Source organism: Thalassophryne amazonica, chromosome 12 (genome assembly GCF_902500255.1).
Source record: "Thalassophryne amazonica chromosome 12, fThaAma1.1, whole genome shotgun sequence".
Taxonomy (NCBI): domain Eukaryota; kingdom Metazoa; phylum Chordata; class Actinopteri; order Batrachoidiformes; family Batrachoididae; genus Thalassophryne; species Thalassophryne amazonica.
In genome coordinates, this window is record NC_047114.1 from 7,780,784 (window position 1) to 7,807,960 (window position 27,177).

At 42.6% G+C, this 27,177-nt stretch overlaps 1 protein-coding gene and 1 long non-coding RNA gene across 2 annotated transcripts in view; one reads left to right on the forward strand and one right to left on the reverse strand.

Annotated features, from left to right (window-relative positions):
• Positions 1-27,177, reverse strand: part of zmynd11 (zinc finger, MYND-type containing 11) — a 75,286-nt gene that overhangs the window by 14,560 nt on the left and 33,549 nt on the right. Inside the window, exons 5-13 of the mRNA XM_034182365.1 lie at positions 25,568-25,729; positions 25,404-25,481; positions 14,846-14,938; positions 13,402-13,489; positions 12,319-12,374; positions 11,972-12,049; positions 10,884-11,002; positions 8,809-9,097; positions 8,431-8,505 (exon numbers count right to left, since the gene is read on the reverse strand). Of these exons, the coding sequence (XP_034038256.1) occupies positions 8,431-8,505; positions 8,809-9,097; positions 10,884-11,002; positions 11,972-12,049; positions 12,319-12,374; positions 13,402-13,489; positions 14,846-14,938; positions 25,404-25,481; positions 25,568-25,729 (1,038 nt within the window). The remainder of the gene's footprint in view (positions 1-8,430; positions 8,506-8,808; positions 9,098-10,883; positions 11,003-11,971; positions 12,050-12,318; positions 12,375-13,401; positions 13,490-14,845; positions 14,939-25,403; positions 25,482-25,567; positions 25,730-27,177) is intronic.
• Positions 10,893-27,036, forward strand: LOC117521052. Its single transcript, XR_004563869.1, has 3 exons — positions 10,893-11,026; positions 24,201-24,205; positions 27,026-27,036. It is a non-coding gene; the product is annotated as an uncharacterized LOC117521052 (long non-coding RNA).

Here is a 27,177-nt window from a genome sequence, read left to right on the forward strand (position 1 = left end):
TTGCTTACTACTCCCCAGTACAGTCACCATGAGTTGGAGTTTACTCCAGTGAACGAGAGGGTCGCGGTCCCTACGCCTTCGGGTCAGGGACAGGTCTCTCACCGTGGTCTCGGCCTACGGAGGGGTACTAGATAGAGCTCCGACTGGGGACTCCATTGTTCTCCTGGGGGATTTCAACGCCCACGTGGGCGGTGACAGTGAGACCTGGAGGGGGGTGATCGGGAAGCACAGCCTCCCGATCTGAACCCGAGTGGTGTTCAGTTGTTGGACTTCTGTGCTAGTCACAGTTTGTCCATCACGAACACCATGTTCGAGCACAAGGGTGTCCATAAGTGCACGTGGCACCAGGACACCCTGAGCCGGAGGTCGATGATCGACTTTGTAGTCGTATCATCTGACCTTTGGCCACGTGTCTCGGACACTCGAGTGAAGAGAGGGGCAGAGCTGTCGACCGATCACCACCTGGTGGTGAGTTGGATCCGCTGGGAGGGCAGGAAGCCGGTCAGACCTGGCAGGCCCAAACGTATCATGAGGGTCTGCTGGGAACCACTGGCGGAACCCTCTGTCAGCGAGGTCTTCAACTCCCACCTCCGGGAGAGCTTCTCCCAGATCCCGGGGGAGGTTGGAGACATGGAGTCCGAGTGGACCATGTTGTCCACCTCCATTGTTGATGCGGCCGCTTGTAGCTCTGGTCACAAGGTCTCTGGTGCCTGTCGCGGCGGCAATCCCAGAACCCGGTGGTGGACGCCGGAAGTAAGGGATGCCGTCAAGCTGAAGAAGGAGTCCTACTTATCTTTGTTGGTAGGTGGGACCCTGGAGGCAGCTGACAGGTACTGGCAGGCCAAGCATGCCGCAGCCCGTGCAGTTGCAGAGGGAAAAACTCGGGTCTGGGAGGAGTTCGGGGAGGCCATGAAGGTGACTATCGGTCGGCCTCGAAGAGATTCTGGCCAAACCGTCCGGTGCCTCAGGAGGCGGAAGCAGCTCTCCACCAGCACTGTTTACGGTGCGAGTGGGGAGCTTGTTGACCCTGACTGGGGATGTTGTCGGGCGGTGGAAGGAGTACTTCGAGGATCTCCTCAATCCCATCGTCACGTCTTCCGAAGAGGAAGCAGAGACTGGGGACTCAGAGGCGGACTCGTCCATTACCCAGGCCGAAGTCACCGAGGTGGTTAGAAAGCTCCTCGGTGGCAAGGCTCATGGGGTGGATGAAATCTGTCCTGAGTACCTTAAGTCTCTGGATGTTGTGGGACTGTCTTGGCTGACACGCCTCTGCAACATCGCGTGGCGATCGGGGACAGTGCCTCTGGATTGGCCAAACCAGGGTGATGTCCCTCTGTTTAAGAAGGGGGACCGGAGGGTGTGTTCCAACTATAGGGGGATCACACTCCTCAGTCTCCCCAGTAAGGTCTATTCCAGAGTACTGGACAGGAGAATTTGACCGATGGTCGAACCTCGGATTCAGGAGGAGGCAGTGTGGTTTTAGTCCTGGTCGCGGCATACTAGGACCAGCTCTACACACTCCATCGGGTGGCTCGAGGGTTCATGGGAGTCGCCCCAACCAGTCCACATGTTTTGTGGATCTGGAGAAGGCATTTGACCGTGTGTACGGGTCCTTTGCTAGGGCTATCCGGTCCTGTACGACCGCAGCAGGAGCTTGGTTCGCATTGCCAAGTAGTAAGTCAAACCTGTTTCCAGTGCACGTTGGCCTCCGCCAGGGACTGCCCCACTTTGTCAAAATGAATAGTCAAAGAAAAAAGGGCATTTCTAAACCGCCTCAGTGATGTGTCTTCCCTGCTTGGCTGGCAGGAGCTATCATTTAGGGAGCATGATTAGACGAGTGAATCATCCAACAAGGGGAATTACAGGGAGTTCACAGAAACATAATCTAAATATGACTCTTTCCAGTTCCAGTCATCAGCTGTGTTTTTCTGGTATGTTTCATTCTATACAAATGACTTGATCTCTGCTCTTTCAGCCACAGTTTCGGATGAGATCAGAGATTCAATTCTGGCTCCTCCCTATTTTGGTTGGCAGGTGGATGAAACGACTGATATTGCTTGTCATGCCCAACTTTCTGTCTTTGTTCACTATGTTGATAGTGCAGGTAAAATTCAGGAGCCCTTTGTGGTTTCTTTTTTTTTTTAGTTGAGGGGCGAGATGCTCAGTCCTGTTTTTGAAGTAATAAATAAAAACATACGGGCTACAATTTTACGGTTAAACTTGTGGCACAGACATACAATGGGGCTGCTGTCATGGCTTCAGCCGGCAATGGTCTGCAGGCCAATGTGAAGGCAGCTGCCACCCGGTGGAATGTTTGTGCATTGCTGTGCACACAGACGTAATATGGTGCTGTCACAGGCAGCTGAATGCTTGTCTAAGTGCAGAATATTTTTGGCATCACTCTCTAGGTTTGCCACATTTTTCTTCAAATCCACAAAGAGCACATCTTAAGACAGCAGGCTGTTCAAAGCTGTCCAGAAATGCTCCTACTCCATGGAGTTTCACATCACGGATTGTGATCAACTATGACGGCCTTCTGCAGACATTTTGTAACATCATGATAGATAAAATGATGGATGATGACACACTGGATTGTGCAAAAGGTTTTGTAATGCTACATTCACACATAACGACGACAAGTCACGAATGCCACGAAGTATACAGTAGTGTTCAGAATAATAGTAGTGCTATGTGACTAAAAAGATTAATCCAGGTTTTGAGTATATTTCTTATTGTTACATGGAAACAATGGTACCTGTAGATTCAGTAGATTCTCACAAATCCAACAAGACCAAGCATTCATGATATGCACACGCTTAAGGCAATGAAATTTGGCTATTAGTAAAAAAAAAAAAAAAGTAGAAAAGGGGGTGTTCACAATAACAGTAGTGTGGCATTCAGTCAGTGAGTTCGTCAATTTTGTGGAACAAACAGATGTGAATCAGGTATGGATGAAGCCAGCACCTGTTGAACATGCTTTTCTCTTTGAAAGCCTCAGGAAAATGGGACATTCAAGACACTGTTCAGAAGAACAGCGTAGTTTGATTAAAAAGTTGATTGGAGAGGGGAAAACTTATACTTAGGTGCAAAAAATTACAGGCTGTTCATCTACAATGATCTCCAATGCTTTAAAATGGACAAAAAAAAAAAAAAAAAAAAAAAAAAAAACAGACGCGTGGAAGAAAACAGAAAACAACCATCATAATGGATAGAAGAATAACCAGAATGGCAAAGGTTTACCCACTGATCAGCTCCAGGATGATCAAAGACAGTCTGGAGTTACCTGTAAGTGCTGTGACAGTTAGAAGACGCCTGTGTGAAGCTAATTTATTTGCAAGAATCCCCTGCAAAGTCCCTCTGTTAAATAAAAGAAGAGGTTACAATCTGCCAAAGAACACGTGAACTGGCCTAAAGAGAAATGGAGGAATATTTTGTGGACGGATGAGAGTAAAATATTTCTTTTTGGGTCCAACGGCCGCAGACAGTTTGTGAGATGACCCCCAAACTCTGAATTCAAGCCACAGTTCACAGTGAAGACAGTGAAGCATGGTGGTGCAAGCATCATGATATGGGCATGTTTCTCCTACTATGGTGTTGGGCCTATATATCGCATACCAGGTATCATGGATCAGTTTGGATATGTCAAAATACTTGAAGAGGTCATGTTGCCTTATGCTGAAGAGGACATGCCCTTGAAATGGGTGTTTCAACAAGACAATGACCCCAAGCACACTAATAAACAAGCAAAATCTTGGTTCCAAACCAACAAAATTAATGCCTCGCAGATGTGAAGAAATCATGAAAAACTGTGGTTATACAACTAAATACTAGTTTAGTGATTCACACGATTGCTAAAAAAGCAGTTTGAACATAATAGTTTTGAGTTTGTAGCGTCAACAGCAGACGCTACTATTATTGTGTACACCCCCTTTTCTACTTTTTTTTTTTTTTTTTTTTTTTTTTTACTAATAGCCCAATTTCATAGCCTTAAGAGTGTGCATATCATGAATGCTTGGTCTTGTGAGACTCTACTGAATCTACTGGTACCTTGTTTCCCATGTAACAATAAGAAATATACTCAAAACCTGGATTAATCTTTTTAGTCACATAGCACTACTATTATGCTGAACACTACTGTACATTCTTGGCCGCTGATTACAAATGTGATGATTCGGGGCAGAGGCGTCAGGTGTCCTCGGCAACTGCTGCAACCTGTTACCACGTGTTACGATTAATGACACGTGTTGCTGGAGAATTATCAGGAACCATTACACACGGTCAAGAATAATGTTCCGCGCTGTTCTGCACTACTGCACATAAGAGTGCATCGTTACGTTCTGTCATGTTGTGAATAGGGATGGGTATCGGGAACCAGTTCTTTTCGGGTATCGTTCAGAAATGATTTCATCCACCGACATTAATAGCCTTTTTGCTTAACGATTCCCTTATCGGTCCTTCAGAGTGGCCGTTGTTTTTGGGGGTGTTTGTCAGGAAAATGATTATTTCTCTAGATTGATTACAGACCCTGCAGTGCATCTATAATCAACAGTTTCTGCAGCACGGCTTTGCTTTGAACCTTTAACCAATGAAGCAGTGCTTCGATCTGCTGCTTCGTTGGTTCTTTGTTTTATTTGGCTTTATCTTAATTTTTCCCAGCTCAAACCCTAAAGAGCAAATGTCTCAGTAATATTTACCTTTTTATGTAAACCGACCTGTTATGGTCTTCTGAAACAGTTGATAGACGTATTTTATAACTTAAAAATGGGACCGATGCTAACGCGTTAGCATGTCTATGGCATTTTCAGTGTTAAAGTTAGCATTAAGCTGTTCACATCTCAGCACGGTTTGTGCATTTGTTTTCTGTAATAATAATTAATGGCTCAGCATTTGTTGTCGTAAAAGAGTCAAAAGAGTTTTTCCCACCACTTTCATCCCTGAATATGTCAATCATGAGTCACTTTTGTGCTGATTAAAGTCACTAACTGGGACTCCTGTTTTGTTGCAGGAAAGAAACAAGATTCGTCTTTAGACAGTTCCAAACGCTGCGCGGCTCTCTGCCGAGTCAAGTTAGAATGATAGAGTCCAGTCGGAATTAATAACTTCAAAGCGAAACGCTGTTTAAATCAAATGACACCTTTTTCCAAACGTAATACAAACAAACTGCAATCAATCAAAACTTTTTTTTTCCCTCCCAAAATGAGACTTCCTGCACAGACGTGCAGCAGCCAGCTGGGCTCAGCTCAGAGGTATGGAGTGACATTCATGCCAAAATGTCTGAAAGGAAATGCTTTGACAAAAACTACAGATATTTATTTTTATTCATGTCCAGAGATCAAGGATCCAGTGAGCAATTTAAAATTTTGACAGAGAAAACCTGTAAAGCCTACTTTTAGTACACAGAAAATTCACAAGAGGTATCGATAAGAGAATTGATAAGGAATCCGATCGATAAGCGGAATCGATAATGGCATCAATATCGATAAAATCTTATCAATACCAATCCCTAGTTGTGAATGAGGCGAACTGTCTCCACACACACACACTCTCATATTCATCCATCAGCTGCTGAACAATTCAGAGTGCTCCAGTTTGCTCCTCGAAATCCACAGCAGAACATTGTGACTCCATGCTTGTTGGGCTCTGTGCCATGGAGTGGCAGAGAGGAGACGTTGGAGAGAGCCAGATGTGTGGCTCCACACGGCTCGTCTCTCTCGTTTTCCCGAACATCAGGCACATGCAACAGGTGGAACACCTGCAGAAGCGCGCTGATGCGCATTGGAATGAAACTTTTAGCCAACTTGGCATCACTGTCCTCCTTCAGCATACTGCAGCAATGAAACTGAATGAGGTTCAGCAGGGTTTAATTGTGCGCGTGTCAGAGAAGAACGCTGTCACGCTCTATTAAGGATCACCACTAATCAAGACAGATCAACACACTCAGTTGTGACCTCCACAACATGAGGCAAAATGAGGGTGGTGCGTGACATTTCTTGGAAGATTTTCTGACAGCCAAAAACATGCTCCACAAAAATCACGACTGTAACGCACCAACACGCACTATTAAGAAACTATACAGTAGGACAGTATAACTATACTATGCAGTCAGTCCAAGTCCAGCAACTATACAATAAGATGGTATAACTATGCTATGCAGTCAGCCCAAGTCCGGCAACTATACAGCAGTAAGACAGTATAACTATACTATGCAGTCAGTCCAAGTCTGACAACTATACAAGTTCTTCCCAGGCGGCACTGTTGAAAAGCCCCTCAAAGAGCTCATAACTTAGCCTAAAATTTCCTGGCAAGAAATCTTAGCCTAAGAGTGAGCCAGCAGGTGTCTGACAGCAACTGTGAGCAAGAGGGAACAGAAACTCCTATCTTTGTGAGGAGGCAGGGCTGAACCCGTTGCTAGGCATGACGCAGTCCTCTAAGAGAAGTGAATGGTTGGCACAGAAAGGGGAGAAGAAATATAAAACAAATGCACTCCACCCTCCAAGTTATGAATGGACAGTGAAATCAAACGATCATATAACCTGAATAGCATTAAGACGTGTAATCATGAGGATAACTTAACGTTATGACGATGAAACTCAGAAAAATTAAATGAAGTGTTACACAGCTTGAAAATGTTTGAACATACCTCATTCACATGCCAAATATCTATATATTAAAAGCATGCAGGTGTGTATGTGTGAATTTATTTAGTACATCCATTTTGAGTACATAATATAATTGTAAATACGTTAAAAATACATGCATGACAAGTGAAATGAAAATTGAATTCTGAGGAAAATTTGCAGGGGGTCTGGGAGGCACAGTCCCCTTGGAGCCGGGGTTTCGGGCCCACGGGGCCCCAGAAACCAAATTAATTTTGTATCTAATGATACATTTTCAGCATCTCCTGGAAGAAAAAAAAATCTCAAAAGAAGTGCATATTTAAATGATCCTAGATTGAACCTTTCATTTGAACTGTCAATGATAATGTTGAAATAACAGAATATGACATGGAAGAAGGACCTGGAATGATTTTCCTTTTAATTGTAAATTATGCATTAACTCAGAACTACATGAAATTCATGAAGACTGAAATATCTGTTAAAGCATTTCAAAAACCACAGCTAAAGATTGTAGAATATTTTGAAAATCATGTTAAAATATTAATAATATACCTTACAGTAAAAAAGTCACTTATATTCTTGTGGAAATTCCTGTAAATCCATTCAAAGCCAGTGTCTTTTCTTCCCCAGTGAAAGAAAGTCTACATTAAAAAACATCACATAATCTTATCTGAAATCCTGCTTGAACAGCACGTTTATTTTCCAGCGACCAAAAATTCTGACCATGTTTCCTGATGGTTCAAGAGACAGTGTGAGTTTTTCCCGTTTCTTTTCGCTTTCAGATGTGTTCATAATGACGACTTTAAATTCAAGGCAACGCCAATTCCACGGATTCTTGTCCTTATTAAACTTTTTCACACAGTCTTTCTCGCCATCTTCCCTCTGTCGCTCCGTGACACAGACATGCCACAAAATTCTTCTTTTAAAAAGTAGACACAATGTTAAAGTTTGCAATGTCCACATGCTACTTTTAGCTAAAGAGTAGCATCTTGGAGCAGGAGGCACACAGGGCTGCCATAGTAACCAACCAGTCTCGCTTAACAACTGTCGTAACAGCCACGCTTTGAGTGAGGCATTTTTCTCAGCGGAGTTACGCGACACTGATTTGTATCTGTTATAATGCTTTGCGACAGGGATTTAAAAAAAATTCAGTGACCATCACAATTACAGAGTACAACACTAACACCCCCCCCCCCCCATGATGAAATCCGTGGAATTCCTTGGATCCACGGAGTTTTCACAGCTCTGTTATTTCCACTGCGGTCCATTTAACATCAAATGACAAAATATAAATAATAATAATAAAAGAAATTAATCTTAATGATACAGATAATAATAACAACAACAATAAAATTATAATATTAACAGTGTGTATATAACATGAACTAAATTCCTAAATATATTAAGACAGTAAATTAACATAAAATAATTATGCAGATCAAGTCGGTAGTGTGTTACTGACTCACTGTCATCCTACATACAGAGAATATCTCTGCTTCCTCTCTGTCTTTTCTTCTCTGTTTAAGACACTCTTAGGCTTCTTTAAAGTCCTCCTCTCTCCTCTTATCAGTTTGGCACCTTATGAGCTCTCTTAAGGTCTAAGGTGCTTTGTAGACAACTTTCATCTTACCAAGGAAAAATTCTAAGAAATGGCTAAGAAAAATTCTAAGAAATGGCAAAGAATTCGAGGAATTCTAAGATTTTTCTTAGACTAATGTCATTAGAAGCTATTTTAGCCTTAGGCTGCTTCATGGATACGGGCCCAGGTATACAAACAAACGATCTTAAGGGATTTTTAAAAATGACAACATACGCTGCCTTCTTCTTTTGTCTCGGCCGGCTGAGAGCGACGGCTCTTCTTGGCTTTGGGCTCCTGACTCCCTTTGAGCTGAGAAAAAAAAAAAAAAAAAAAAAGCATAAAATTAAAATCATGCTGCTCTGGAGTGAGTGTGCCGGGAACATCTATCAGCCCCCTGCGTTGTTATTAAAGAAAACCGCCATTTGTTTGAAGACAAATGTCACAAAAATGAGTGTGTTCAAGTCTTAAAGAGACACAGTACAGCGCAGGAGGCGTCAGAATCGTCCGGTTCAAAGAGAAACCACAAAAAGCTGGCACATCCTCCACAGCAGAGGTTTTCACCACAACAATTAAATCATCAATCAAACATGTACGAGGACATCTGTGACTTACATTCCGGACCTGCTCGTTACTGGTGGAGGAGATGCTGGACTCTGCTTCGTCTGTCCGCTCCAGCCTTTCTGTCCTGCTACTGCTCTCTTCCTGCTGCCGCTGGCTCTGGTTTTGTTGTTGCAGTGGGCTGCCTTCCTCCATCTTTGTTTTCCACACACGCCCCTCCCTCAAGAAGCGCTGGTAGATCTCCAGCTCCTCGCAGGCCTTTTTCCAGCCATTACTGCGCTTCACCTGCAGCTGCTGGACGCTCACCTTGATGTCCTGGATGTTGTCTGAGGGAATCCATGCTCTGAAGAAAGGAAGGACATTTTTTAAAAAAATTCACTCTCTATTGGACAACTTGATTATAATTTCAGGTAATTTGTTTCTGCTACAGCATTAATAAAAAAAAAAAAAAACATCAGGGAATGAAAGGGAAAATTTGAGTTCTATTCATGTTTGACACATCTGCAAGACTGAATCACAACCCACATCTGCATTCTACCACTGCTGCTTTGTTTTGTGACTAGTTTGGGAGGTCCTATAACTTAATGTAAAAAAAAAATAAATAAATAATGGCACGCAAAAATTATAGTTCAGTCCTTCAGTACAGTGGAAAGAACAAACAACATTAAAGATAATTAGCCTGTGTTCCTACGGCTAGTGTGTGAACAGACTTTTCAGATTTTTTACAATTGTTTTAAACTGAATTCTTAAGGAAATATGTGCAACTTATGTATATATTTACTTTAACCCCCGCCCCGTCGTGATGCATTTTTTTCCTCCACCGACCGTATAGTCTGGTTAAGGCTCTACGAGGGGTGACAGATGTTTTGAGCCTTACCCAGAGAACAGTAGGGCGTGGTTCTCCATCTTTTACGTTCTGAGAAACCATCATTTCTCAAGAATGTGTGATGTTTTCACTCACTGAGGGCAATGCTGAAAAATGTTGGTTTTTGGATGTCATCATTGGATGTGCAATACTTGATACATATCACACTATCAATACATTTATGTGCTCAATGCATCTTATATGCATTTCATTTAACCCTTTATGCCCAGATTTTTTTTTAATAAATGGAAAAAGTTGCATTAGCATCTTTGAGATTTTTATTGAGTAGAAAATGACAGTGATATACTTCGGCAACAAGTGTTGCCAGTGGAGCAAAACGGGTTAAATGCCTGCAGAAATTGCAGTGCGTGTTTATTTCAGAATTTTCTTTTGCACCTCTTTCACCTATTCTTTGCCTTTATTGCAAATTGACATCATAACCTACATTTCTTTAAGATTACTAACATCAAAAGCCTTAATCATATTCATACTTATGACTTAACCCAAACTGACCTGATTTTAAAGCTTGATCCCCAAGAAGACCTAGTTATGGCTAAGCTTAAAAGCTTCAAGCTTCAAAGAAAAAGTTCCACACCCCACTTTAGTTAAGCAGAAAGTTAAATTAAGGAAGCTTTTTTTAATGGTTCTTCAATTCCATTTAGTGTAGAATTGTAGTAAAACGTAGGCACACAGTAATGTTATAGATTAAACACTTTGTTAAAAATCTCAGTTATTATTATTATTATTATTAGCTGTAGTAGTAGTAGTACTAGTAGTATTATATGAAAAAAAAGTCTTCAAAAGTGGATTTGAACTGAGGATCCTCTAGTCTCAAGACCAAAGCTTAACCATGAGACCATCACCTCCCTAACAACACAGTCTGTGACTGATTTCAGCTTGTTGCAAACACACTGTTTACACTTTGCTGCTGTACACAACTGTGTGTCTGACATATCTTTGAAATATATACAGGTGCATATTGATTAGGCAGAAGGACCAACCTACTCAGACATATGGAGGGTAAAGGAATATTTCTACAAACATTTATAACATTCTTGCAACAAAAAAATAAGAAAAATTGCAATATAAAAACACTCTGTTAAAGTGTCAGCTTCAATTTAGCCCTAATTTATCCAGCAATGCTTGAACAGGAGTGTTCTGGAAAGAGATTTCTATCCTCCAGACAAAGGGAAAGTGACAGAAGGATACACTTGGGCAGAGGAATGTCACCACAGAAATCTGAAGCGTCTGCTAAAAGTTCTACCTTTGATGCTGGTGTCCAAAGAAGCGCACATCCACCTGATTGTCATCCCTCTGAAGGACTTTGGCCGGCCAGTATCCAAAACCTTTCATTTTGGCCCAGACTAAGTCATGGCTGGGACTCTACCATAAAAAGACACAGTCCACGTTAAAAGATGCTGTGACCATTTCCAGCTTTTCAACATCAAATTCAGGAGCAGCTTCTTCAGCAGACAGCTATTACTGCTGAACTAAAGGAAGAATGACGTTTATGGTGATAAATCAAAGCAGTTCTGCTTTATTTTTTATGAACAAGCTCACAAGATTTATCAAATAGAAGCCAAATCTTTAACAAAACAAACAAGCAAACAACAATTCCTTTGGAGTGTTTATCTAAAACCGACCCGAGGGATCATCAACAGAACATTATGAGTAATTATTCAAAAAGAATGACTCATGTTAGTTTTACCTTCATATTTTAGCATTCACTATTCATTAGTCAAGCATTCAAAAGGCTATTCCTACCGCTACACAAGTCCAACCACACACAAGAAAGTTTTTGACAGTTCTTGTTATTGAACAAAACCATGTCTCCCTAACCAGATAGAGTTGTGACATCATCACGCATGCGCGTAGGCGCTGTCTAGCGGAATCTTGAAAATCCCCCATTTTGTTACACTCCTGACAATTTTGGCCACTTTAACTTTTTGAAGCATCAAGATACTTACCATAATTCTTAACCTCATTATCGTACATTATCTGAAAGAAGTTAGCTTCTCAATATGTAAGTGAATGCTAAAATGTCAAGGGAAAAATGAAACATTTTTATTTCCTCTTATCTGTCAAGTACAAGTTAGTACCGCAGTTATTTTGCAGAAAACAAATTCTGTGCAAAGAACACATTTGTATGATCCATTCATTTCTTATATTTGTGGTTTTAAAACATAATTATTACATGTCAAGTTAATATAACAGTTTCCTGTGTTTTTTAACAGACAAAATTTACTTCCACTGCCTTTAACATTTGTAGCGATAACTGGAGTCAATCTGTCACTCCTTTGAGCATGTTAATTCAGTCATGATGAAGACTTAACTTGGTTTGGTTTTACTCACACATGGGTAACAGAACCAGTTGTCTGGCCGGGCGTTGGACAGGTAGAAGCAGTTCTTACACAATAATAGCTCGTTCAACTGGAAAAGAAAGAATGTTCGGACTGTTTAAGAACAAATGAAAACTTGTCACAACATGGATGAGTCATTTAAAAGATATTTAAACACCAACACATGTAGAAGTCAAAGGAGAACCAAGTTCAGTATCGAAACTCCTCAACATGCAAACGTATATTTATCTACTCTGATAACAGCAACCACAGTTCAATCAGAACCGAAGCAAAAGGAAACAGAGCAGAGTTACTTTTGTAACTGAAACCTGAGAGGTGAGAGAGAAAAAGCACTCAAACCTCATGGCATGTGTCACTAAAGAGAAGCCGCGCAATCTCTGCCTGGTCACTGTGTACTGAAAGACAGAAAACACAAGAGAGAATTAGGGGCAATGACCAATAAATCAAACTGGCTCCACTTTAAGGCCCTGTCACACTTGGACAATTTAGCCTGCGTATGTCTACCGCATTAAAAACACTGGCACACGCAGGTCTACGTCTAATAAATTACTGCAGCTGTCACACCTTGATGATTAAACCAGCGTATGCTGACAGCCCTGTTTCCATCGAGTGGTTTGGGTCTGTACAGCACGGTGAGGTGCAGGTCAGAAACAGAGTAATTTAACATTATTTCATTTTATTTTTTATCTTTGTGGACCACTTCACTGTGCGCAGAACGCTGATGAGTCGACTGGCAAACGCTGCCGTGAATGAATGGAGTGCTGTGATTCTTTAAATTTTTAACATCACCGGGTGCTTTCTGATCAGGTTCCCTGATCTTCTGACCTGATCAGGTCATCACAGACCTGAATAATGAAACGCTGTGGTGATTTAAACTTTTAAAGTGCCAGTTGACCGCAATCAGGTGTGATCAGACCTGAATGAAGTGATCTGCTGATCTGTCGGTGTGATCACCAACAGATCACACAGTCAGCGGTGGTGCTTTAAAAGTTTAAAGAGACACAGCCTTTCATTCGGGTCTCATCACTCCAGATCGATCAGGTCGTCTGATGATCACACCTGATCGTGGTCGACTGGCACTTTAAAAATTTAAATCATCGCAGCTTACACAAATGGGGTTTTGTCACTGATCTGACGCCATAGTAACAGTAATAAAAGAAATGGGGGGAGGGGGGGTTGCGTTTTACAAATATAAAACTACACCATCTCAGATGCCTGAATTAATTCAGAATAAAAACTGTTTTGAATTGAAAATTGATTTCAAATTGTATCGTGACCCCCATGAATATGAATACCTGCTGTGAACACACACACACACACACACACACACACACACACACACACACACACACACACACACACACACACACACACACACACACACACACACACACATTATAATCCACTGAGACACACACCCACCTCCGTACAAAATGGCAGTGTTATGAACAATCAGCTGGGCATCTGCCTTAAACTCCTCAAAGTTCTTGTACTTCCCTTCAGTCAGGTTCTGAGAGAGACAGACAGATTCTGAACAGAAAAGAATATACATACAGGGCACAGTGCAAAGGTTTTACACACCTGGGAATTTTGATTATCACTCAATAAAATTCCTTACATTTTGCTTTTACTGTAATAGGAATTTTTGGACATTTCAAATTAGACTTCCCAGTGACACAGAAAGAAAGAGGGGATGTGAAGACATGCACGACAGACAAGGAGGCGTTTTCTAGAAGAATCTGTGAGCAGCTGACACCCTCAGTGGCTGACTGTCCCTCGTCCTGAAGCTCCCACAGTCCTGACGGATGACTCTGTAGTCTTCCCCTGGGCCGGACACATTGCACAGCCGTGTACGGACTGTCCTGCCAGGATGTGGGGGAGGTGATGGTCTAGTGGTTAAGGTGTTGGGCTTGAGTCCAGAAGATCATGGGTTCAAATCCCCATCTGACTGGAAAATCACTAAGGGCCCTTGGGCAAGGCATTTAATCCCCTATTGCTCCCAGTGTGTAGTGAGCGCCTTGTATGGTAGCACCCTGACATCGGGGTGAATGTGAGGCATAATTGTAAAGTGCTTTGAACGTCTGATAAAGATGGAAAAGCGCTATATAAATGCAGTCTATTTACCATTTATGTGGGACATTTCTGGGTCTTGTGTTCTTGTGGCTGATCTTCCACTCAGCTGTGATCTAATTGCATAGATGATGGAACAGCTGAAGGCAAAAACAGTGACAGGAATCTGGAAGCTCTTCTATCAGGAATTTCTTTACACAGGTAGCGATGTAGTTCTCCTGGGACTGCATTCAATACTGAGTGCACAGCAGTGCTGAAACCCTGGAAGAGGATTAAAGTACAAACGGCCAAAGTCGTAGAGCTTTGGTCTTCCTGTTAGGTTGAGCAATCAAGATGTTAACCACTGAGTTATGATGTGTCTTTGGTATCCCCCCTCCACAGAATGCTTGGATCCTTCTTAAGGAGACACAAATGAGATATGACTTGCATCATCGTGTCAGCTGTAACACTATGGCCATGTGGCAGGATTTCTATGTGCACACTCCAGCAAGGATCCCAGAGACTGGACGGGGACATCCAAGCAACACACAGCCTCACAGCACAACCGGACTGCAGGTTTGACAGTCCGGCCCAAAGGTGGTTCTGAGAAGTCCCTAATTTGAAAATGCAAAGCAGCCGCGCATGTTCCAAACACTGACTAAACCCACGTTCATGAGCCTCTGACGGATATAATGAGACACAAACACTCGGCAAACTGTCCTGTGCAGAAATGTTTGGGTTGTCCTTCAGGACAGAGTTAAAATCTCTAAGAGTGTAACGGCTGTTTAGAGTCAGAACAAACTGAATGTGTGGGTACCTCCTGTATGTTGGAGACGTCCAGCGCAGTGTGGATCAGTCGTCTGTACATGGGATGTTTCGTGTCTTTGCCTTTCTTGTTTAGGTCCACTGCCTGCAGCAATGAAAAGACAATTTATCGCCAGAAGACACAGACTCAGAGCGCTGCAGACATAAAGAGCACTTTAAATAGGGGTGTAAAGAGAGAGACGCAGTAATGGTGTTCTGTCCGGCAGAAGTGGGAGGCTCATCCACTTTATGCTACGGATTCTGGAGATAAGCAAAAGCATCCAACTGGCTTCTGGGCCGATACAGGGCTTTGGTTAGCAAAACTTCCTTCCAGGGAGGGGTAGAAGAACACATTTTAATAACAAATATAGAACAGTAAAAATTACAGCCCCAGATTCGAAGTAAAAATAAGCGCAACACAAAGTGTAACATTTGGCCCATCTCCTAGGTTGGTGTACAGTTTCATCACAGATGTGATAATGAAGTCTGAAAATTATTTCTATCCCGAAAGACCCTTTCACACTTTAAAAATGGTATATGGTCTAATTTTATTGGCAAAGACTGACAATGTACAACTATTATGTGGTGTACTGACCACTCATCACTCACTCATCTTCAACCACTTATCCCAGATCAGGTCGTGGGGGCAACAGCTCTAGCAGGGGACCCCAGACTTCCCTTTCCCGGGCCACATTGACCACCTCTGACTGGGGAATCCCGAGGCGTTCCCAGGCCAGTGCGGAGATATAATCTCTCCCCCTAGTCCTGAGTCTTCCCCGGGGTCTCCTCCCAGATGGAAGTGCCTGGAACACCTCCCTAGGAAGGTGCCCAGGAGGCATCCTTACCAGATGCCCGAACCACATCAGCTGGCTCCTTTCAATAAGAAGGAGCAGCGACTCTACTCCAAGCTCCTCACGGATGACCGAACTTCTCACCCTATCTCTAAGGGAGACACTGTGCACTGACCACTATTTTCAAATGGATACTTCTTCTGGACTCTCCAATATACCACCAAGAAATTATTTCAATCTTAAAAGGCATTATTTGTTTAATAGGTGGAAACAAAAATCAAGATGGCTCCCATACTGGCCATATTGGATAAAAGACGACGGCCATTTTTGAAAGGACCTTTCCTCTGACCTCCCCCAATTCACCACCAAGTAATCAGTCAGATGAGGCATTCTGCAGTTACTGTGTGGAAACCAAAAGTTTACAGATGGATGCTCAGGTTGGGTGAAAACATAATGTCCCCAACTTTGAGTGTTGCATAAAAAACAGATAATGGGCACTTGTCATCATGACGGTACTCACAATGGGAGATTTTCAAGTTGGGATAGAGCAGTTGGGATACAGCAGCACATGCGTGATGACATCACAACTCTGTCTGGTTAGTGAAACATGGTTTCTCAACAAGAACTGTCAAGAAACTCTCATCGCTATTTGGAGTTATTTGGAGGTAGGAATAGCCTTTTGAATGCTTAAATAACGATGTCAGTCGCACGAAGAAATCAAATAATAGCAAAAACATGTTCATTGCGCCCAGAATGTTGGCATTTTGGTCGCTGAACTTTCCTAACAGTGAATGTAAAGCACCGGTCACACGGCACTACCGAAGGACACCAAAGCCAAAAAGAAACTAGAAATTTGAACTTAAGTTGACTTCCGGAGACATCGTTTCACCGGCGTCCAGCTTCGATTGGTCAGCCTCTCCGTGAGGTTTCATAACATCCGATCAGTCAGCCGCTCCGTGAGGCGTCATAACATAATCACGGAGCAGGTGATGAGACACCCTGCAAGACTTATAACAAATGTGGGTGTGGAATCCATTAGTTTAGCTGGGAATTTAGTGCAGAAAATCCACTATGGTGATGGTGCAGTTTATTTGCCAGGGAGGGAATTTCAACAAGGTGAGACTGTGGCCTGCGTCCGTAGTCATGTCCATAAAAATCATAGAGGGATATGCTTTCCAAAGTTAATACCCATTACTATATTGGATGATGGTGAAATTGAGGATGGCCCAGTGGTTGTTCCAGCAATAGCAAAGATTTTGTGTCTGCTACCTACAACGTGCGTGGAATGTCTTAAACCTAAACCTATTTCTAGGCATCTTATATATGCTACTCTGGAACCACCCCTAGACCCAAACAGTTCAACTGTCAACCCCACTGAGGTCCTTAGACTGGGTCTCATTAACATAAGATCACTGTCCTCAAAATCATTGTTGATCAATGATCTAATTACTGATCATCACTTAGATATGACTGGGCTATGTGAAACCTGGCTTAAACCTACAGCTGTCCTCCCCTTAAATGAGGCCTGCCCACCAGCATATACATTTAGTCATGTCCCTCGTGATGCAAAGCAAGGCGGGGGTGTTGCTCTTATTTATAAATCTAGGTTTAGCTTATTAGCTGTTGGGGGTTACAAATATCACTCGTTTGAGCATCTGATTCTCCGCTCTGCTCAGGATATTACACATTGCCAAGGTCAGAAGAATAAAAATCAGTCGTATTACTTTGTCACTGTGTATAGGCCTAATGGCCCATATTCTGAATTTTTAGATGAATTTGGTGCGTTCATCTCTAACTTGTCAACTAGTGTAGATAACATTCTGATCATTAGTGACTTTAACATTAATATAAATAAGCCTTCTGATCCCCTCTGCAAATCATTTATGGAAATTGTGGATGCATTCGAATTTCGGCAATGCATTCGGGATTCGACGCACATTAGTGGAAATACCCTGGATCTGGTTCTCGCACGTGGTATTGCTGTCACGAATACTGACATCATGCCTCTTACATCAGTGGTGTCTGATCACTCACTTATTAAGTTTACAGTTTCGCTGCTGTGTTTAGTGGACAAACAATCATATATATCATTATGGCGATGCATCAACTCCTCAACTAAGACTGAACTTGAAGCTAGACTGCCTGATGTCTTAGCTTCACATTTGACAAATAGCCAGTCAGTAGACAGACTTGTGGATAGTTTAAAATCAGTGCAACGACACTCGACATAATTGCACCACCTGTGTTAAAACCGCGCTCCCCCAACTCATAGTCACCTTGGTTCAATGATTATCTGCGTGACCTCAAGCATAAAGCAAGAGGTCTAGAACAGAAATGGCACCGTTCAAAATTAGAAGTATTTCACCTTGCGTGGCGTGATGCGATCTTAGACTATAAGCATGCATTATTGGCTACAAAGCGTACTTACTACACTGATTTGATCAACAAAAACAAGCATAACTCAAAGTTCTTGTTCGACACGGTGGCAACACTTTTGCATGGACAACCACCTGTAGTTCGCTCTCCTTTTACAGCACAAGATTTCCTGGATTACTTTGAGAAGAAAATAGAAGACATCAGGTTAAACATATCCCGGCATGCCTTAATCCAGCCACTACACCCTGCTATTGATGTGGGCGCCGCTACTGAGGTATTACCTAGATTTACAGAATTTTGACAGTATCTCACTAGGCATGCTGACAAAACTCGTAATATCAACAAAAAGCACAACCTGTTTATTTGATCCTATGCCAACAAAACTTTTTAAGGACCTGTGGTCAACTCTTGGGCCGACTGAGCTGAAAATTATTAATCTCTCTTTAACTTCTGGATCTGTTCCTAAATGTTTCAAATCTGCAGTGATTAAACCAGGGGTGTCCAAATTACGGCAGCAAATTCTGAAAATATAATTAAATATGGCCCGCACAAGAAGCTTGAGGTCAACACTAGATGGATGCCTAGATGTGGCTGGCTGGCTCCATCTAGCCAGCCACAGAAACGAAATTAAGCGAAGAAAACTTTTACAGCACCGAAGAAGAAGAAATGGCAGCACCGAAGAAACGCAAAATATTAAGTGAATGTAGAAGATTTCAAACACGGTGGGAAAACGAGTATTTTTTCAAAGAAATCAACGGAAAGTGTGTCTGTCTGATTTGTAACGAAGATGTTGCTGTGATGAAAGAGTATAATGTCCGTCGGCACTATGAGACCAAACATCAGAGCTACACATCGTACACCGGTGCCGAACAAACACAGAAAGTCAAGCATATGGCAGCTAGCCTGCAAGCTCAACAGCAGTTTTTTTTTCGTGCTAACAAAATACAGGAAAACGCCACAACAGCAAGTTATGAAGTCGCTAAACTTATTGCCCAGCACGGCAAACCGTTTTCAGATGGTGATTTCATAAAGCAGTGCCTCATCAAAGTCACAGAAATAATGTGCCCAGAAAAAGTGCAGGATTTCAACAATGTGAGCTTATCCAGAAATACAGTGGTGCGGAGAATCGAGGACTTGGCCGCTAACTTGAAACTTCAGCTGAGAGATAAAGCTTGTGCTTTTGATTTTTACTCGATAGCATGCGATGAGAGCACAGATGCCACAGACACCGCGCAACTGTTAATTTTTTTGCAGGGAGTAGATGATCATTTTTGCTGTACGGAGGAGCTGCTTGATATGATGAGCCTAAAAGGCACAACGACAGGAAAAGATATATTTGAAGCTGTGTCAGAGGCAGTTGAAAAGATGGGGCTTAAATAGGACAAGCTCTGTGGAGTAACAACTGATGGAGCTCCGGCCATGGCGGGTGAGCGCAAAGGAATGGCATCGTTAGTGTGCGCCAAGGTAAAAGAGAGCAGAGGTGAGGCTGTTAGGATGCACTGTATAATCCACCAAGAAGCACTGTGTGCCAAGACTGTCCAGCTGGGTGATGTGATGAACACTGTTGTAAAACTCTCAACATAATTCGAGCTAGAGGACTGTACCACAGAGAATTTCAGGCTTTCCTATCTGATGTGGATGCTGAATACGGGGATGTACTCTACCACTCTGATGTGCGCTGGCTCAGCCGCGGCTCTGTGCTGCACCGGTTTTATTCGCTGAGATCAGAAATCGACCAGTTTTTAAAAGAGAAGGGCCAACCTCTTCATGAACTAAGTGACCCTCTGTGGCTGGCAGACCTGGCATTTTTAGTTGATCTTACACATCATCTGAATTCACTGAACAAGAACCTACAAGGCAGAGAACAGCTGGTGCCACACCTGTATGCGCACATGAAAGCCTTCTGCGTAAAGCTCTGCCTGTTTGCGACACAACTACGAGGCTTTAATGCTGCACACTTCCCTGCGCTGTCTGAAATCAAGTCTGCTTTTCCAAAGGCCGACCTTTCTGCTAAAAAGGAGAAATATGTGTCTGTGATTGCATCTCTCATGACAGAATTCAACCAGCGTTTCCAAGATTTTTCTGTCATTGAAAAACAAATCAAGCTGTTCTCGACCCCCTTCCTGGTGGAAGCAGAAGAAGTGGAAGAGAGTCTGCAGTTAGAACTGATTGAAATGCAATGTGATGATTCTCTGAAGAGTCAACATCAGCTTCTCTCCCTCCCTGAATTCTATCAGAGTTTGGATAATGCCAAGTTTCCTCTGATGAGACGCCACGCAAAAAGAATGATGAGCCTGTTCGGCTCAACATACATATGTGAACAAACATTTTCTCTGTTAAATCAGAACAAAAGCAGACTGAGAACCAGAATGACTGATAGCCATCTCTGTGAAGTCCTTCGTGTCTCAACCACCAAACTTTCTCCTGACATGTCAGCCATCCTTCAATCCAAAGGACAGCATCACTGCTCCCACTGAGTGCAATGTTCTTCACGTTATAGGTGAGTTAGAAATACACACAGTATTCATGTGTCAATATGTCACCTAGTGTGTGGCCCGGCCCTTTGTTTATTTTTCTGTATTTGGCCCTCACTAAAAAAAGTTTGGACACCCCTGGATTAAACCATTACTTAAGAAACCTAATCTTGACCCTAGTGTATTGACAAACTATCGGCCGATATCAAATCTATCATTTCTCTCTAAAATTCTGGAAAAAGTGGTGCCATGGCAGCTCGTAGACTATCTTACTGAGAATAATCTCTTTGAGCCACTGCAGTCTGCTTTTAGAAAATATCATTCCACAGAGATGGCTCTCACTAAAGTGGTGAATGATCTTCTGCTTACAATGGATTCGGACACCACTACGGTTATGTTGCTGTTAGATCTCGGTGCTGCATTTGATACAGTGGATCATCAACTTTATAGGCTGGAAAATCATTTTGGGATTACTGGGAGTGCCCTTGCATAGCTGACGTCATACTTGACCAGTCGTTCTCACTGTGTTTTGTACAGTAACACTACCTCGAACCTTAGTGACATGAAATTTGGGGGTCCTTAGGGGTCTGTCTTAGGCCCCCTGCTTTTCTCCCTTTATATAGCACCTCTTGGGCACATATTGTGGTGTTTTAGGATTACCATTCACTGCTATGCAGATGATACTCAGTTATACATGCCGATAACTGCTGGTTATCTCGTTCACATAAAATCCTTAGAAGATTGCCTTGCAGCAGTGAGAAGTTGGATGTCTAGAAACTTCCTACTTTTAAACTCTGAAAAGACTGAAATGATGGTTCTTGGTCCAGTGAGACATCGGCATCAATTTGACCAGTTAACACTCAGCATAGGCTCGTGTGTCATACATCACACTGACAAAGTGAGGAACCTTGGGGTAATTTTTGATCCTTCGTTGTCCTTTGGCCTTCACATTAGAAATATTACTAGGAGTGCTTTCTTCCACCTGTGAAATATAGCGAAGATTCATCCCATCCTGTCTATGGCTGATGCCGAGACCCTGATCCATGCATTTATCTCTTCTAGATTGGATTACTGCAATGTTCTATTTTCTGGTTTACCGCAGTCTATCATTAGGGGTCTCCAATTGGTTCAAAATGCTGCAGCCAGACTTTTGACACGAAGCATAAAGTTCGACCACATTACACCCATTTTGGCATCCCTTCACTGGCTTCCTGTCCCAGTGAGATCAGATTTTGAGGTTCTGCTACTAACCTATAAAATTATTCATGGACTGGCACCTCCCTACCGAGCTTTACGTTCTCAGGGTGCAAGACTACTTTGTGTCCCTAAGGTGAATAAGAAGTCTGCGGGTCACAGAGCTTTCTCTTATCGTGCCCCTGTTCTGTGGAATGATCTCCCTGCGTCAATAAAACAGTCAGATTTTGTGGAGACTTTCAAGTCCAGACTTAAGACGCACTTATTTTCCCTTTCATATGGCTAGCATACTGGTACAGTTTTGTTTTACGCTTTTTACTCTTATTTCATTTATTAGTAATTGGAGTGGGCCACGGCCTCAACTTTACCTAAATTCTGGGTCTTTTAGTGAAGTTTAGGGCTAGTGGCCGGCGATCACCTTAGTATTTCTGTTTTCTTGTTTAATGCTGGCAATTTATACAGTATTTTTTTTGTCTTTATTATGCCTGATTTTTTTTTTTCTGTCTGTTTAAGGGTGCAGCTCCATCCAGCGATGGGAGTTGTATTCGTGTTGGCGATCCTCCTGTCCTGTGCCCCAATAGCATTTCTTGCATATTCGTCCGTGAATTGTTCTGTGAATTATTCTGTAATTTATGTTTGTAGCATGGCCCAAGCAGAGGGTCACCCCTTTGAGTCTGGTCTGCTTGAGGTTTCTTCCTCAGAGGGAGTTTTTCCTTACCACTGTTGCTCTGGAGGTTGGTAAGGTTAGACCTTACCTGTGTGAAGCGCTTTAAGGCAACTCTGTTGTGATTTGGCGCTATATAAATGAAAATAAATTGAAATTGATCAGTCAGCCGCTCCATGAGGCGTCATGACAAGCTGTTGTTTCTAATGACGCCAAACACGCGAGAGGCTTACTAATCCGAAGTCTTGGTTTCAAGATGGAGGTGCAACTTGAAAATCCCCCATTTATTAACACAAAAAGTTGAAATTTCGCATTTTGTGCACTGAAAAGTGAATAAAGTTACTGCACTACATTACATTTTCAATTTCAATTTATTTTCCTTTATAAAGCGCCAAATCACAACAGAGTTGCCTCAAGGCGCTTCACACAGGTAAGGTCTAACCTTACCAACCCCCAGAGCAACAGTGGTAAGGAAAAACCCTCTCTGAGTAAGAAACCTCAAGCAGACCAGATTCAAAGGGGTGACCCTCTGCTTGGGCCATGCTACAAACGTAAATTACAGAAATAATTCACAGAACAATTCACGGATGAATATACAAGAATTGTTGTTGGTGCACAGAACAGGAGGGTCGCCAACACAAACAACTCCCATCTCTGGATGGAGCTGCACCTTAAATAAAGAAAAAACAGAGTCAGGCATCAGAAAGACAAAAAATACGGTATAATTTGCCAGCATTAATCAACAAGAAAAACAGAAGAAATACTAAGGTGATCGCCGGCCGCTAGCCCTAAACTTCACTAAAAGACCCAGAATTTAGGTGAAGTTGAGGTCGCGGCCCGCTCCAATTACTAATAACATGAATTAAAAGTGTAAAAAGCGTAAAACAAAACTGTACCAGTATGCTAGCCATATGAAAGGGAAAATAAGTGCGTCTTAAGTCTGGACTTGAAAGTCTCCACAGAATCTGATTGTTTTATTGACGCAGGGAGATCATTCCACAGAACAGGGGCACGATAAGAGAAAGCTCTGTGACCCGCAGACTTCTTATTCACCCTAGGGACACAAAGTAGTCCTGCACCCTGAGAACGTAAAGCCCAGGCCGGTACGTAAGGTTTAATTAGGTCAGCTAGGTAGGGAGGTGCCAGTCCATGAATAATTTTATAGGTTAGTAGCAGAACCTCAAAATCTGATCTCACTGGGACAGGAAGCCAGTGAAGAGACGCCAAAATGGGTGTAATGTGGTCGAACATTCTACTTCGTGTCAATAGTCTGGCTGCAGCATTTGAACCAACTGGAGAGCCCTAATGCTAGACTGCGGTAAACCAGAAAATAGAACATTGCAGTAGTCCAATCTAGAAGAGATGAACGCATGGATCAGGGTCTCAGCATCAGCCATAGACAGGATGGGATGAATCTTTGCTATATTTCGCAGGTGGAAGAAAGCAGAACTAGTAATATTTCTAATATGGAGGCCAAAGGACAACGAAGGATCAAAAATGAGCCCAAGGTTCCTCACTTTGTCAGTGTGATGTATGACACACGAGCCTATGCTGAGTGTTAACTGGTCAAATTGATGCCGATGTCTCACTGGACCAAGAACCATCATTTCAGTCTTTTCAGAGTTTAAAAGTAGGAAGTTTGTAGACATCCAACTTCTCACTGCTGCAAAGCAATCTTCTAAGGATTTTACATGAACGAGATTACCAGCAGTTATCGGCATGTATAACTGAGTATCATCTGCATAGCAGAGAAAGGTAATCCCAAAACGCCGCAATATGTGCCCAAGGGGTGCTATATAATGGGAGAAAAGCAGGGGGCCTAAGACAGAGCCCTAAGGAACCCCAAATTTCATGTCAATAAGGTTAGAGGTAGTGTTACTGTACAAAACACAGTGAGAACGACAGGTCAAGTATGACGTCAGCCATTCAAGGGCACTCCCAGCAATCCCAAAATGATTCTCCAACCTATCAAATAGAATATGATGATCCACTGTATCAAATGCAGCACTGAGATCTAACAGCAGCAGAACCGTAGTGGTGTTCGAGTCCACTGTAAGCAGAAGATCATTCTCCACTTTAGTGAGAGCCATCTCTGTGGAATGATATTTTCTAAAAGCAGACTGCAGTGGCTCAAAGAGATTATTCTCAGTAAGATAGTCTATGAGCTGTCGTGACACCACTTTTTCCAGAATTTTAGAGCAAAATGATAGATCTGATATCGGCCGATAGTTTTTCAATACACTAGGGTCAAGATTAGGTTTCTTAAGTAATGGTTTATCACTGCAGATTTGAAACGTTTAGGAACAGATCCAGAAGTTAAAGAAAGATTAATAATTTCCAGCACAATCGGCCCAAGAGTGGGCTACAGGTCCTTAAACAGTTTTGTTGGTATAGAATCAAATAAACAGGTTGTGTGCTTTTTGTTGATGTTACGAGTTTCATCAGCATGTCTACAGAGATACTATCAAATTCTGTAAATCTAGGTAATACCTCAGTAGTGGCGCCCACCTCAGTAGCAGGGTGTAGTGGCTGGGTTAAGGCATGCTGGGATATGTTCAACCTAATGTCATCTATTTTCTTCTCAAAGTAATCTAGGAAATCTTGTGCTGTAGAAGGAGAGCAAGCTACAGGTGGTTGGGTGTCCATGAATAAGTGTTGCCACTGTGTCGTGCCACCGTGCCACAGTTTACATGGATGTAAACTGAAAATAAAACTGCTTAGACAGAAAGACAGAATTTTAAGATCAATGAAAACTATTAATTGGTCTGTCTTCAGGTTTGCAACAGTAATATCCACTTTAATTTTTACTTGGCAACTAAATAAATAAAACCATTTGTGCAGGAGCAAGCAATAATTCAATCAGGCACAGAGATCTGTGACCCACTTGCCCAAATGAATCCACAGACACGGAACCAGGCTCTGGTGGAACCAAAACCATGACTTTCTTGTTGTGAGGTGAGACTGCTCTCTGCTGTGCTGCCCAATTCATTCACTGGTTTACTATTTTTACTACTTCTGCGAACAGGCAAAAAAAAAAAAAAATCCACCTTGAAGGTTGCAACATGTTCTCACCCTCTCCTTCATACGCTGGACAATGAAACGCAGGTATTTACACATCTCCTGTTTGTTCAGGTTCTTCTTTTTGCTGCCCTGCAGACAAAACAAAACAAGTTTAAGAGTTTAAAATGTAGATTTTAACAAAAGTGATGACACTCCCTCCCTTCCTGACCGCCTACCCTACAGACGACGCATTGCCAGTGGGAGCCACAGTCTCTGGGCTTGCATTCGTCTGACAAACATTTCAAGTGGTAGACTCTGAAGCAGTTGTCGCACGTCAGGACGTCGCCGGGGAGGTGGCACTCAAAGCAGTACCAGTCGTGGCTCTCCGTCTCCCAGTCCTGCACGGCAGACAAAGCAGAGCACAAGTTTGGGTGACACCCCCCCTCCAGCCCGCCAACCTAAGCAGACGAGGAAATGAGTGTTAGCCACCAACACGCCAATAAATCCGCATTCACTCTGTGACGCCAGCGCTCAAAGAGGTGTTTCAGGTTAATCACACAGGGAATATGACAACAAATTCAAACGGCCAAAGCAGATAAGAAGTCGATTTGAAAACAACATCCAAAAAACACCAGATCAATCCCCCAGCAATTATTTTTCACTTAAAGGGAAAAAAAAAAAAACAAAACAAAAGGAAAATGGTGAGAGACGATGTTCAGCCGGCTAACTAACACTTGCTCAAACACTAGCCAAGAAGCCACACGTGAAAGGCATCAGCGATTACTGGCTAACTGCTAACAGCAGGACACCAGGACAGCTGTAGAAACATTTGACAAGTACTGATTGACCGGAGGCCCAATCAATCAAAGGACTTGCCCTGAAGGGCTGGACAACAGACTACAGTTTGCTAACAACAACAACCCTGACTGTAAGCACAACTGCATTTTATTTTGAAGCATTCTACAATTTGTGCATTCTCTGATTTTTCAAATGAAGAAGATGCTGTCATGCCATCGTTAAAGCCAATTCAAAGAACAAAGCAAAAATGTTTCAACTGTCTGTGAGCTAGGGCCCAGTCACACAGCGATAGCTGAACAAAGGAAAAAAGTCACAAAGTCACAAATGGTCAAGAAAAGGTGGACAAATGATCCTACACTTTTCCCATCACCGAAAAGCATGCAAATCAAGCGCGCAAAAAGGAACAAAACAAAACCGAAACTAACGAAAGAAAAACTACGCGAACATCAACTTTGATGCTTTACATGAAATCAAAATGAAACATTTACAATGACGTGACCGACAGCGAGCACGAGACCGAACAGAGCCAGCCTTGTCCTCATGTCAGCAGCACCTGCAGGTGCAGGCTCTGGTTGTCTTGACAACAGGTGAGAGATGTTGTATGTCTTCACAACATGTGCACACAGAGGCCAGCCACAAACGGCTGGAATGTGCATATATAGTTCAAGTAGTTGATAAAACATTCTAGCCGTTATTGTTTCTGTATAACACTGCTTTTCATCTCAGTTGGACGACTCATCAGCGATACAAGGATGTTACATGCAGCTCGTTCGAGCTTTAGTTATTGATCTGTTCAGATATCATCAACGTTCGTGCAAGACGTCGGACGAAGTTGGATGACGTTGGACAACAGTCAAACAGAATGCTAACATTACAGGAACAACGCAAACGACGAGAAACCATCAAGACAGAAAGCAAAACAAAAACGGGCAAACTGAGGTTGTCATTGGGATTCATTCACATTTTTCAGCAGTTTGAAAATTCTGACAATGTGCGAGCTACAGGAAGGAAGCAGGATGGCGGTTAATGAGCTGTCTCTGAGAAAATC